At 41.9% G+C, this 13,993-nt stretch overlaps 1 protein-coding gene across 1 annotated transcript; it reads left to right on the forward strand.

The window, feature by feature from the left end:
• Positions 1–10,077: 10,077 nt before the first annotated feature.
• Positions 10,078–13,767, forward strand: LOC124686675. Its single transcript, XM_047220577.1, has 4 exons — positions 10,078–10,483; positions 11,386–11,499; positions 12,311–12,990; positions 13,238–13,767. Exons 1-4 carry the CDS (start codon positions 10,109–10,111, stop codon positions 13,518–13,520), a joined length of 1,452 nt encoding a protein of 483 aa, XP_047076533.1. The 5' UTR covers positions 10,078–10,108; the 3' UTR covers positions 13,521–13,767.
• The last annotated feature ends 226 nt before the right edge of the window (positions 13,768–13,993 follow it).

Here is a 13,993-nt window from a genome sequence, read left to right on the forward strand (position 1 = left end):
TGCGATAGTGCCACCCTTGAAATCGTTAAATTTATCTTATGCATCTTGGTAAAAATGATGGGACTGGCTCGTTTCTGAAAACAGAGGTGTGCTCTGTGTTTGTATGAAAGCAACACACCAAACACTGCTGAGTGTAAGTGAATCATTTGTCAAGACCTATAATTTTGTACTTGTAATCTGACTTTTACTTAAAGTAGCATGTTCTGAATTGCATCTGAATTGTCTGAGGCTCACCAGATACATGTATTTCGGGATTTTCCCATAGATCTGCCTATTTCTCTTCTCTTCTCCTCGCCAAGCGAAATTAAATCATATATCTCAGCGGCTGCCAAAAAAGATATATCTCTCAGTGCAGAGTTAAATTATAAACAATCTTGAATCATTACATATGTTATGAAACACTACTACACGATACCATAAAGCATGGTAAGGAACAAACATAACTAAGACTACATGATGAAACATGAAAAAAAATGAACCACCCAAAGATGAATTGATTTGAATGAAGTGTAGGGCTGTAGGCTTGACCTTTAATAATCTTATTTTGTTTCCAAGAATAGCTATACTGAAGAATAAATTTATCATGCTGCTGCAAAGAACATAGTCCTTTGTTTTCTGAATATCCGCATGATAGCACTTGACAAGTAAACATGGTGTAATACAAATAACAAATGATCATCCATTACTCCGATACTTTAATTATGACCTTGCTTCAAGCAAAAGGCTCATAAATCTGAATTCAATAGATATAAAACTAACTTTCCATAACCTAGCAAACCTGCAGAGGCTACCTGAAGGTATAAGTAGAAGAATTTGGTATACAACAATCAATTCATGTACATAAAATTCGGTAGAAACAACCACAAGCCATTATGAAAATTTCATTGATTAGTCAATCTTCCAGGACTAAGAATTTCTGCAAGCTACAAAACCAAACTCCACTTGTCATTTCCAAATGAAATAAATAAATTTACCACACGACAAAGCAAAGCCATCTTGAGATTCACTTCACATTTTTTTTCTGCATCCTTCCATTAGCACCGAAAACTACTGCAGCTGACATTTCACAAAATTCAACATTAAGATGAATGTAGACCTCCAGGCCCGACTCGTGGTGTAGAGTCACATGTTTCAGAAGCCACGAGTAAAATTATATCTTGCACTAATCTTCTTATAATCATGAATTATCTTGGTGTAGAGGCAGAACATATGTCACATAATAAAAAATGCATAATTCTAATTTGAGTTAACTAACATAGGCTCCGGTAAATGATACGGAAACACATGCCCAACACTAAATTTAAGTCGATTGTATAATGTTATTTGATTTACTCTTCTAGAAAATTCAATATGAGTATATACCACATTATCAGCAAGGAGCAGAGCAAAACATTGCTATTTTTTACTATTAAAGTTGAACTAAACATGAGTCAACTTACATCAGAATAATGCAGACAAATTGAAAATAGAATCAGAGGGGAGATTAAATTGGAACTTACATATAAATGATGTGGACAAACTGGAGTATACCGATCCCTTTGCCTACTAAATCACAGGGAACATATTATTACCTAGCAAGGCACAGTTGTAGTCCTCCTTCCCGAGCTGCTGCAGGAAGATGGGGATCCCATGAGAGAGAGAAACAGAGAGAAAAGGAGACAAAGAGAGAAGATGAGGAAGGACCTTCGTGTGTCCTTCAAAGAAGAGGCGGAGGAGGGCATCGAGCTGTCGCCGAGCACCAAGTAGGGCAAGTAGGGGTGAGCCCCATGAAGAGGCACGAGAATAGGATGTGGGAGAGGAGCCTCACCTAGGCGTTTCCCTCTGGTAGGGTTTGGCGGCTTCTCATGCTCCATGAGGGCGAGGATGGCGGCGGCGTGCACAGCGGAGAAGCCTGGGCACCAAGGAGCGACGAGGACCACCTCCTCCTCCGTCTCTCTGCGTCGTCGTTGGGAGGCGAGGGACGAGGATGGCGGCGGTTGTCCATGGGCGCACACGCCACCTGCTGCTCCCACGGCGAGGCGATTGCCTCGTCCTCGGCTTACTCCTCCTCCTCCTCCTCCAACGCCGCTGCTCTCTCCCGCATCAACCACCAGTCCGAAGGCACGGGCTACCGCTCGTGCAGCGAGGCGGCTGCTGGCAGAGGGGAGCACGTGGATTTGACGGTGGCGGCGCGTGTGGCCGCGGGCGTGGCGGCGAGGAGGGGCGATGGAGAGGAAGGGACGGGACAAGCTAGGGTTTGAGGGGATTGGACGAGACAGTCGTGGGCAACCCAATCGGGTGCGACGACCACAGATGGAAATGTCAAAAGTACCCCTATCTACCCCCGCGCTGAGAAGATATTTTGGACGGACGACGCGAGACGAGGGCGACCCAGAAAACAACCCACATCGACTGACGCGCGGGCCAGACCGACAGTAGGACCCAAAAGCAGCCAGACGCGGGTATATGTTTGCCATCGCATGGATTTCACTAGAGCCAAGGATTGACGGGTAAAAGTTGGACGCGCCCGCGCCAACCAGAAGCCACGCTGCTGCCCAGGAATGAACGGTTGAGATCCATTTTGCGTCAGCCTCTGTAAAAATCCAACGGTTCACATTCTTTGATCGCTGTGAATCCCCCTATGGGGGGCATCGTTTATACCTTTAGACTAGATTTAGATGTGCGCCTTGGCGCACGAGCCCGTAAAACTTGTGCCGATGTTCATTTTATATTAAGGCAATAAAAAAATTACAGCTAATATTACAATACTGGAAGCAGTTGACATAAAAATCTCCATAACTACTGAAGCTCATACTTATAGTTACTGGAAGCAACAAAAAAATTTCTTATATAAGCTGGAACATTTTGGATCTCCCAAATGTGAGAATCAGTTATTTGTTTCTTGGTTATATTTTTTAAGTCAGACAATTTTATCCTTGGTGAGAAGGGACAAAACATAAGCATATCTGAAATATTTATTGCCTGTGAGAGATAAGTTAGCAAAGAAAGATTGCATTGGGCACCACTATGCACATCTCGTGTCCTCAGGTACATCATGTTCCCTTTCAGGGCTGTCTTAGAGGGGTACCTTCTACCTCACCATCATTTCAGGTGCGGCTTCTCGTCAATATTGAACAATAGGTCCGCCATGATCATATGCGGCTGCTAGTTAATCTTCATGCCTTCTTGTGTCCTTGCTTCATGTCGATCTTAGGATCTTTTCCTCCGTGATTGATTTTGTCCAGATCTGGCATGAGTAGGATTTAGTAATTCTTTCGGGCCCACGACTGACGGTAAATAATTGAAATGATGGAGCATACCAATCTCTAAAGCTACCTGAATAATTCCCAACAATATAAACCTAGAACACATGGCTGAATTCTTAGATTGTATCACAAAGTTTATTGCGCAGCTAGAAAAATCTTTAGTGGCTTATTTTGGTTATGGAAGTCGAGATGAACAAATAAAAGGAGAAAAAGTTGACCTCGCTCTTTGTCTGATGTGAGGCATGGATCGAGGGCCTTGCCACACGAGCCCGTCAAGCGTGGGTTACCCTCCGGCGTAACTTGTTATGTATGCATGATACCATCTTATAAGGACGATTGAGTTTTTCATATCTATACTGATCTATATCTTATTTTGGTTCAGTATCTGACTGATACATGGGCTGCATCTGTTCAGAAGGCCTTATTATTTTAATGTTGAAAATTCAAGTCAATCATATGCTCTGGAATCATCAAAAGGTACTTAATAAATTTAGCAAAATACCCACACAAAATCTAATACTGACTTCAGATCCTGGTATGTGGCAAGCTGTACTGGTAAAGGTTGTCACTGAAATAAGTCCTGCATGGTACATTAAAAAAAATGGACTTCCAGATAGTTTACATGTCCTCAGCTATGACAAAATTAAGTAATTTAGGGAATGGAAATTGGAACAACAATATGTCTTGAAGGATTAGAGCAAAAAGATAAATTGCACTCTTATTACAAATGGTACTCAACAATTTACTTGCCTTTGGAAGTGTGATATGAACTGTGTGAAGAGAGGTGAGATGATAAAAAACTATAGGTATAGAGAACAGCCAAATCAAAAGATATATGCACTAAGTTTTTTTCATCACAAAAGCATTTCAACCCAAAATGTGAATAACCCATTTTAAAAACAAAAGTTTTCTTCCAGCATAACTTGGACAATAAAAGGTGATTGATGGAAAATAATAAAGGTCGGGAATAGATAAAGATTACTGATTGCACTCTTCTCCTTTCTTTAAGTGACATGTGGATGAGACCTCGTCTGCCACCTTTTTGTTTACTCTAAATTAAATTTAAGATATTATATTCATACATATGTGATCTTTCGATGTTCGCGAGAGTAGTCTTGGGTTATAATGCACTCTTTACTTTCTTGTAACTCCTATCTTAATTAATGGAATAGGGCAAGGCTTTTTCCTCTTTAAAAAAACTCATAATAGAAATATAGCAAAGGTAAGTTCTTCTTTTTTTCGAATTCTGCATCATGATGATGCACACGGTCTTTTATTAAAAGTCTCAAAGATTTGGTCTTACAACTCAATCATCGCCTACAATTGATACAAGAAATAGTATCACTACACATCACTATAGCCTCCTAGTATGTCGCCAGCCAAGGTATCCTGAGCGACCGTCTGGCACAAGGTAAGTTCTTCCTATGTCTCCAATTGCATTCTAGTCCTAGTAGCCTGCCATCTTGTTAACCTTCGGTTGGTCTGAGCTAATCAAATTACCATAGAACTATGCAAGCTACTCTCATTTGATTCAATAGGTTCTTAGTTTACTCGAAAATTTTAGAAATATAAGACCAACTTGTCCGCAAGAAGTCTAAGGCACTGTTATGCCACCCTAGCCTGCTGCCTCAATATTGACAGAGAAGGTTCAGGAGATACTTGAATCAACGAATGAGCAGACAAGGAGTAGGGAATGCAACCTAACAATCATAGATGAAGTAGGAAAAGATGTACCTCATGTTGCAATGTAGAAAACAAAGTACACTTTACATCAGGTTTTGATCACGATGGCATGCCAGCCTAACTTCATTGGCTAGGTCTGGGGCTAGCAACTGTGACCGGGAAAGAAACATCACATGACCTGATCTGTAAGACACCTGTGTTCAGATAGAATTGCACATTCAACAGGCATTGGACCAAGATGTGCCAAATACTGACACTACAAAGTTTAGAATAATGGAGCATGCTGAACTCTAGAATTGGCTGAACAATTCATAACATTGTGTAACCACAAACAAATGGATGAATTTGTAATTCCGGATCTGGAGATAAACAAATGAAAGGAGAGAGAAAAAACACCTAGGTCTTTGGACCGATGCGAGCTGAAGTTAAATAGTATATATTGCGTGACAGAAAATAAATGTATAGTTAGTTAGCCAATTACACTAAGTATACAATACATGTTGGATCAGTAAAAAAATAAATATTCTCGTACATTGCTCCATCAGGTACATGAAGAATAGTCAAGCTAGATTTTAATATACAAAACTATATGATGTGATAGTAGTGAAAAATCGATTCAAGCAGCAATGAGAGATCATATATGGAAGACTGTAGCGAACACCACCACAAATGATGCATACCTTATGAATTTCTGACCAAGCACCTCATATCCCACTAACGTTAGTCTCTTCTTGTAGCTCAGCATCGCCAGAAAATGAACGGACCAGAGCACAAGAAAGAAGGACATACCAAAGGACACATCCACGGCCTAACGACACCATGGAGATCTTCTGCGCCAGGGAGTAGTCAACAACCAGCCAGCCACATCGTTTTTGTAGCCTTCAATCACCAAGCACGGCCGCACTCCTCCTTCCTAACCAATCCACTTTGAAACACATAATGGTGGTCTACAAAGGGAAAACAGTTCACAATTTCATTTAGATGCCAATAGTTCCATACTACTTTCATACCGCTGAATGAAAAAATACACAAGTTTCAGTACATCTATCATCTAATCCAGGCTATTAGTGAAAAATAATGAAAGAGTGATGACCAGGCGACAAAAGAGTCATTTCAATGATGACCCTATAGATAAAAACTAAAAGGACCTTCAAGAATTCGGAATAAGAAACAATCATTAGATTAGAGGTTGTTCCAGTAGATGGGATCGTGCGGTAACATAAAGCCCTTGTATTTATGGGTTTCATCTACTATTGAAATCAGGGACGTGAGCCTCTCAGTTCAAAAAAGAAGATGAGAACTGGAAATCATGCCCATGGTTTAGCAGAAGCTTACTATATATCAAACGTGGCAAATGCAACAGAAACCAGAGCTTCCTTGCACCTTACGGAATGTACTGGAAAACAGTAGAAAATGCCATTTATTTTCACTGTATTTTTCGCTGGCAAACCGTCGAAAGGCATAATCACTTCTTAAGGAATACATGGAACATAAATCACATCTTCTAAACAGGTCGCGCTTATGATATAAAGTGTCCCAGTCACTAGGACAAATACATCAGAGTTCAAACCAAGCAGAGCTTGCCTTCTGAATAATCAAACAATGCAGTACCTTGCTCAAATTTCCAATGTTTTCCAATGGGTCCTTCGGGTCAATTTCATGGAACAGAGGGATATCTGACCAGAGACTCTGCTGGCTAAAACAAATACTTTCCAGCGTCTTGAGCACCTCGCCAAACGAAATATTGTTTCCAAACGAGGTGAAATGAAGTATGTCGCTGCATGATACAACAAGGTTATCTGCTGCTTATGGTCAGGAAGTTACACAATTCGTAGTAATGCTTTGGCAAGATACTCTGTAATCAAACTATATCAATTCACACATGAAGATTGAAGTATTCCCATAGCCCGTACCATACATAAAGTATTACACCTGGAATGATCGGATGACCAGTCCTTGTTCTCATAGCCATGTCATTATCTGAAATAGAAGTATGGAGGTGTCAGCACCAGCAAAGTGGTTTATGAAAGCAGAGCACAGAAAATGGCGAGGGCACGAAACTCGTTGCTGCGAAAAGTATAAGCACCAAGAAAAAAAAAAGTAAAGAGATCTAAAATGCTGCATCAAACATTAGACAGTACAATATAAGATATAAACACTACACCATTTTCATAGAGCCAACAATTCCAAATATTAAGTTGCAGGTATGCACGCTACTTCAGGTATATTGTGTGCATCGATCCTAATAGATTCTAGAAATTAATAGGAAACCAAAGGATGGAACATGCCCACTTCGCATCAATAGGAGATGAAAAGAATCGCACATCCAAGATCCACCCCAATAATTATACATGCTTCTGTTTCTAATAGATAAACAATGAAGGAACACATTGTTCCCCATCGTAGTATCCACCATGCTGTGATCTAAAAACTTGCATTGGTTCAGAGAGAGAGAGAGAGAGAGAGAGAGAGAGAGAGAGAGAGAGAGAGAGAGAATGGAGACCTTATGTGCATAACTTGCTCCCAGCAGAAAAGTCTGCACAACATATCAAATGCCCAATGCTCTATCCAACAGAAGCTGCAGAAGATATGCTTAAGTCATTTGCTGAATCTATACGTAAACCATGTTATTGAAAATATTTTAGACCCTTTTCTAGGTCAGGGATAACCCATATAAATATGTAGTCAAAATAAGCTTGCTCGAGAATAAGACAACACAATATCTAAGTGATAGGTTTACTGATATCACATTTGAGCTATGAGACGGTGAGAGGTGCTTTAACAGAGAAGAGAGAATGTGTATGGAAACTTACATTTATTATAATTATAATGAACGGTGAGAGGTGCCTGAAATATCAATAGAAGAGTTTAACCTTCTGTGTTCCCGGATTATGAGCAAACTGGCCACCCAACTGAATATAAAATTAAATCAGAGCTTAAAGCTTACCAAGAATATGGAAGAGAATAATTAATCCAGCAGCAATCTGCACTATGTATGGACACCCAACACGCATGGAATCCTCCAACCTCGTAGTTTCCCTAGTCAAGACAAATGTAATAATACATAAGTATTAAGATCAAAGTACATAATTCAATACTGTAAAGCAACCATTTTGTATGTACTTATACAAATACAGAAGGTCAATTCTATTTATAATAAGCCGGGAGTAAATACAAACCCTCCATGCAAGAAAAAAGGACAAAAATACAGATACTTCCTTGTAATCTGCATACCATGTAGAAAAAGTAGCAAATGCAAAGAAGGGTTACCTCGAACACCTGGCCGTTAATGGGCGGCAATGTCAGAGTCCGCAACCTGTGATGCCATGGTCTAAATAACACTAATCCGCTTTATCATCATGCTTTATGATAGATCAATAGCTCTAAACTGAACCTGAAAAGAAGAAATGCATATATAGTCCATCAAACAAACTATTTTAGTGATAATGTGACGTACTACAATTCCATGATAAGATGTATTTGTGTTGTGTAATATAAAAACACATGGGGCTGGAGGGAACCAATTGATAGGTGCTGAAGGTTGTTGATCTGTATAAGGCATGGAACATTGCCGTTGACCAATCTGTCACTCTGGCGGGCAAAACCAGATACCATCACTTCTGTTGCAATCTGGGAGGCTACATCTACATACACATACGAAATACACACCATGGACATGTAATCCAATAATTTTCTTTCATGTTAATGACTTATTTCCACTAGCATCTAGTCAAATAATTTTCGTTGGCACACATGCCAGTCCCATGGTGCGGCTGATGCATGTTCATATCTGTACAAATAATCAATTGTTTATAGGAAACAAAGGATCAGACAATAAAGGCTTATGTTGGTACCAGTTGAATCGCACTAACACAGGCTAATGCTATATATTAGACTGAATCAAATCTTCATTATCCATCACAAAGAAAATTTATATGAAAAGCTATTCATATCTTCTATAGACAGTGACCTGCAGACAATAAAACCTATCTTTTCACAACTTCCTCTCTTCAGAATAAGAAAATATCAAAAAATTCGAAAAAATCACAGCTAACCAAACTTTGCAAGAGGATAAAACTGTGGACAATCACTTCCTGCTGCAAAGATGTGAAGGGAAAAGGGCTCACCTCACAAATGTAGCCGAAGATCCAAGAGGATGGACAGTTCCATCCCTCATAAGAATATCATCGAACAGTTTACCTGCAACAATATCCCTATTTCAGAATACGCAGCAGCACTACCATTACCATGAGAGAGAGAGAGAGGAGCAAGCAACAACTCATCTGCAAGAGGGAGAGGGATGATGCAGCGACGGTGCCATGGTTGGGAGAGGATGCGGGAAGAGGAGAAACTGGGCGTGGAAGGATGAGGGTGCGAAGGGCCAGTGCGCTGATGCGGAGGAGGAGGCGGCGCACGCGAGGTGGCGACGCGAGCGACGGCGGCGGCTGAGCAGGAGCGGCTTGGGGAGGAGAGGAGCGGGCATGGGATGTGAGGGGATTGGAGGCTTGAGGCTGGGCATGGATTGGGTGGGCAGCAGCGTGGGGATAAGATTCTCTGCTCTTGCGGGATTGGCTGCGTGACCTCTCGTCTCGTAGGTTATGCTGGATGACCCACACGAAAACCACCCAAGCAACTGACAGCGTGGACCAGGCAGAAGAAGGGCCCGCGAGCAGAAGCAAGTGGGTAGAACTTTGCTGTTCCATGTCTTGAATGGACGGTTGAGATGCTCCAGCTGACAGCATCCTGTGGCTGAGAAGCACAATTCGCTGTGAGACCCCCTATGGGGGGCATCTATTATACCTTTAGATTCTCCACCTACCATCCAAACACTCTCTCTCCACTATTATTTGTTGCTGACACATGCTATTGGGTTAATTGGTATGGGCAGTTTAATATCTGGCCGGCGTTTGCTGCCGGCAATATCAATGCGTGCTGCCGGCTAGTATTTGAAGATGGCCGGTGGATATGATCTTAGATAAATCTTAATCTTAAACATGTTTTATCTTTTATGCCACGGAGCAAGTAGATTCTTTTAAATTCTACTATAGTCAAGATGTGGTCGTCGTCAACCTAGTCAAGCACATGACTCCCCCTATTCCTGCCCAAATTCCTGGTCATCCCAAACGCCCAAGCTCGACTGAGAAAAGCAAAGCAGGGGTGAAAAGCCCTAACCCGCTTCCATGGCGAAGCGCCCGTCCTCCCCCTCCGCCTCCTCGCCGGCGCGGAAGAGCCCGCAGCCTAGGCCGGCGGGGGATGCGATAGACCTCTCCGCCGCCGCCGCCACTGCCGCGTCCGGCCCTAACGCCTCCTCCTCTTCGTCGCCGCCGGCGGGGTTCATCTTCATGTGCAGCGGCGCGACGAAGCCCGAATGCTTCAGGTACAGGGTTCTGGGCCTGCCACGGGGCAGGCTGGACGACGTCTCCCGGATCAGGCGCGGCGCGGGGCTCTTCCTCTACGACTTCGACTCCAAGTACCTCTACGGACCCTACCGCGCCGACTCCGACGGCGGCCTCGCCCTCGAACCCGCCGCATTCAAAGGACGCTACCCAGCTCAGGTACCGCCCCTTCCACGCCCTCTAAAAAAATGGCAGGAGCAAAGATTGGAGCTTGATGACTTGCCATTCGATGCGTCACTGAGATGTGGGTCCTGGTGGTGGCACATTTCAGTGGCACGATAGTGTGGGAAATCATTACCAAGTCCCAATCTTTATGGTAGCAAATCCTAAAATTTACGTCAGTGTTAGGCAAAATTTTATGGCTTTGCCAGAAGCCAAATGGTGTATTTTTTACTGCACTGATGCAAGGAAGAAACAGGGGAGAAAATAGTTTTCGTCAAATATGGATCATGTAGTGTCAGAAATTTGTGATATGATGATTGATGGGAAGTTGGTAACTTTAAGACTTGTTGTATACAGTAGTTGGAGAACCAACCTATTGGTCTGAGAATGGTGATATTTCATTCACAAGCCATGCAAGGAATTTGGTAGCCCCATGTCCCTCTCAATCAATTGTTAGCTGATTTAATAATTTACTACTTGCTAGGGGATGAACATTGCCACACCTTCTTTGATTATATTATTGTTTCATTTTGTCTGAAATGCCGCACTATCAATTATTTTCTGCTTGCTTTTGGGGTTGTGGACTTCTTTTGTTTGCATATTGTAAGCCCTTTTGATTACTCAAGCCACATCTATCCAAGGGGAGAAAAGCTTGTATTGCTTTTGTGCTTGGGATGATTGTAATGCTATCAGTTTGGCTGTTCAATAAAGCACTCTCCTCTCTATTTTTTTTGGGGGGTGTTGGACCACAAGATCCAAGTTAAGGATGAAAGTAGTATTAGTTCCTCTTGGCACATATGATGCCCTTCAGTTTCCATTAACATCCAGCCATAAACTTCATAGATTACCTGTACATTATTATTCTACCTTGAATGTTCACTGTCTTATTATATGTGCAGGTCAAATTTACGATTGATGGTGATTTCATGCCTATCCCAGAGAGTAGCGTAAGAAGTGCTATAAAGGAGAATTATTCCCGTGGGAAATTCTGGCCAGAACTTACCGTTATCCAAGTAAGTACGAATCAGGGTTTACTGATGTTGTGTACAGTACTTGGGGAGAGGTGAACCAATTGTGTCAAATCTTTCTTTTTATATGTAATTCTTCTACAAAGTTGTTCCAACATCAGGCAGTCTGTCAGATGAACACTGATTCTTTCTTATGTATGGTCTTCTGTATACATTAAACCAGTTAATTCACATCATGTAGTGCCTAGTTTGAACTTTGAACAGTAGTTTCTCACTCTGGACGAGAAGGATACTTGTAGGAAAAAAGATAATCAGAAGAACCCTGAAACACGGAATCCATTAATTCATAACTTGCTGTTGTGGTGTAAGCATATGCAGGGCCATAGAGGCAAGTCGTGATTGAGAGAGACTGCAATGTATTTTTATCACTATGATTGAACTTTGAGGGACAAAATTTATCTTTTTAATGTTTTTTTAATTCATCTCAGCTCTTTATTTTGTAGAAGTAGGCTCTAGTATAACTGCACCCACAAGGTTTCTAGTTGTATTTAAGATGTTTGGTAATTAAATTATTTCCTTGTCTTGAGAAAGTAAAACATTATATAGAGGTGACAAAAGTGGATATAATGGAAACAAGTTCTTTCTCTTCTAAATTTATGCACTCCAGTTTCTAGTTGGAATTACTCGTATATATCGACCTTTCATATCAGTGTATCAGCCAGTTGGAATGGGGGTGGGAATAGCTGCTTTATCCTCCATCTTTACGTTCTGTCTTAATCTTAGCGGTGTGTAGCTATGAATTATATCATGCATTTACCAGCGTTGTATTTTCATTATTGTTGGTATTGTGTTGTAGGTTGAGAAGCTGAGAGCATTGTTCCAGCCAATTACTGTACTGCCAGAGTCTGCATCATCTGCTGATAACAGGCTTTATGTTGATAGCAGGCATCCTGCTCCATCTGCTGATAACAGGCATCCTGCTCCATCTGCTGCTTACGTGCCTGCTTCAGGTTATCACCCAACATATCCAGCTACCAACAGGCATCCTGATCCCTCTACTGCTTACTTGCCTCCTTCAGCTTCTCACCCAACACAGCCAGCTATCAACAGGCATCCTGATCCCTGTACTGCGTACTTGTCTCCTTCAGCTTCTCACCCAACACAGCCAGCTGCTTATGTGCATTACCCAAGTGCTTATGTTCCTGCACAGGCTGCTCATCTGGTGCCACACGAGCCTTATGCACATCCATATTCTCACCTACCTCCTCCGACTGCTCAATTCACTGCGCCTGCTTACTATGCGACCCCAGCTGGGCATCCATATCAAGCAGGATATGAATCATATGATCCATTGCCGGCTGCCTACCAGTATGCCCAAGCACCTCCTTCCTATTCCTATGTGCAAACGCAACACCTTGTGCCACAACATGTCCCACACCCTGTCTATTCCACTGATCCCTATTTCGCTGCTAATCGGGATGATCCATATCGATTTGATGCTCTGAAATCTCATTACCAGGAAACTACTTCTGAGAGGTATGTATGGTAGCCACCAATTTGTCGCAGTACTTCCCGTTCCATAATTTCTTCTACATTCATGCTAATTTTGTATACCAATTTGTGTACATGTCAATGCCGGTTCATTGATGTCTCAAAGCTGTATTGTTCATCTAATCTAGATATTCCTGAAAAGGTTACCTTCAGGGACAATGTAGATACATACTTTATGTGTTGGAAGCCAACCATTCATTGTTCTTTTGCCTTATTTATTTTTGTATTTCAGAACTGCCTATGGCGCAGCGCATGAGAACTTGCAACTTGTCAGGCATTATGGGCACACCCCAAGCAGCGAGACTGCAGCACCTGAAGCAGCTACAACGAACTTAGGGCTTGTTAGGAGTTATGGATCTGTTTCAGGCAGTGCAACCGAAGGAACTACACATACCAATGCTGAAGGAGCTGCATCGACAATCTACTCATATGCAGGTGCCCCAGCAACTACTCAGGCCGGGAATGCTGCTGCACCATCGGTATATTGCGTTGCAGCTGCAGCAGCCTACCTGTGATTGCTCTGCGACCATCTTATGTTTTCTGCTAACATGATCTTGTTGAGAGGAGATGACACTGCTTTGTCCGTTTGAGTCTTGCCATTTTGCCTGGGGACTAGGATTTGAAATCATTAAAATGGCCTGTCCTTACTGCTGATATGGTAGGTATCGATGTATAAATGAATTCAGATGCCGCCCTTTACTTTGTTAGACTGGTGGAGTGGTGGTAGTGTGGTACTATCTGGTAGTGGTAGGTGTTGCCGTGTTGGTGCTAAGACTCTGGTAGTATACTGGTATATAAGCTTACGTAACTACAAAAAAATCACTTAAGATCCCGGGCTACAGATAGCCCGTTAGTTTCCAGAAAAATTTGGTAACATTTTGAAGTTTCAAAGAATTCTAAAAACAATTCTGGATGTAGATAATGGTGTACTCTACAACCATACGAAATCTATACTTCAAAATACCTCATATTCTAGGATTAACAAAAA

Source organism: Lolium rigidum, chromosome 2, assembly GCF_022539505.1.
Source record: "Lolium rigidum isolate FL_2022 chromosome 2, APGP_CSIRO_Lrig_0.1, whole genome shotgun sequence".
NCBI classification, from domain to species: domain Eukaryota; kingdom Viridiplantae; phylum Streptophyta; class Magnoliopsida; order Poales; family Poaceae; genus Lolium; species Lolium rigidum.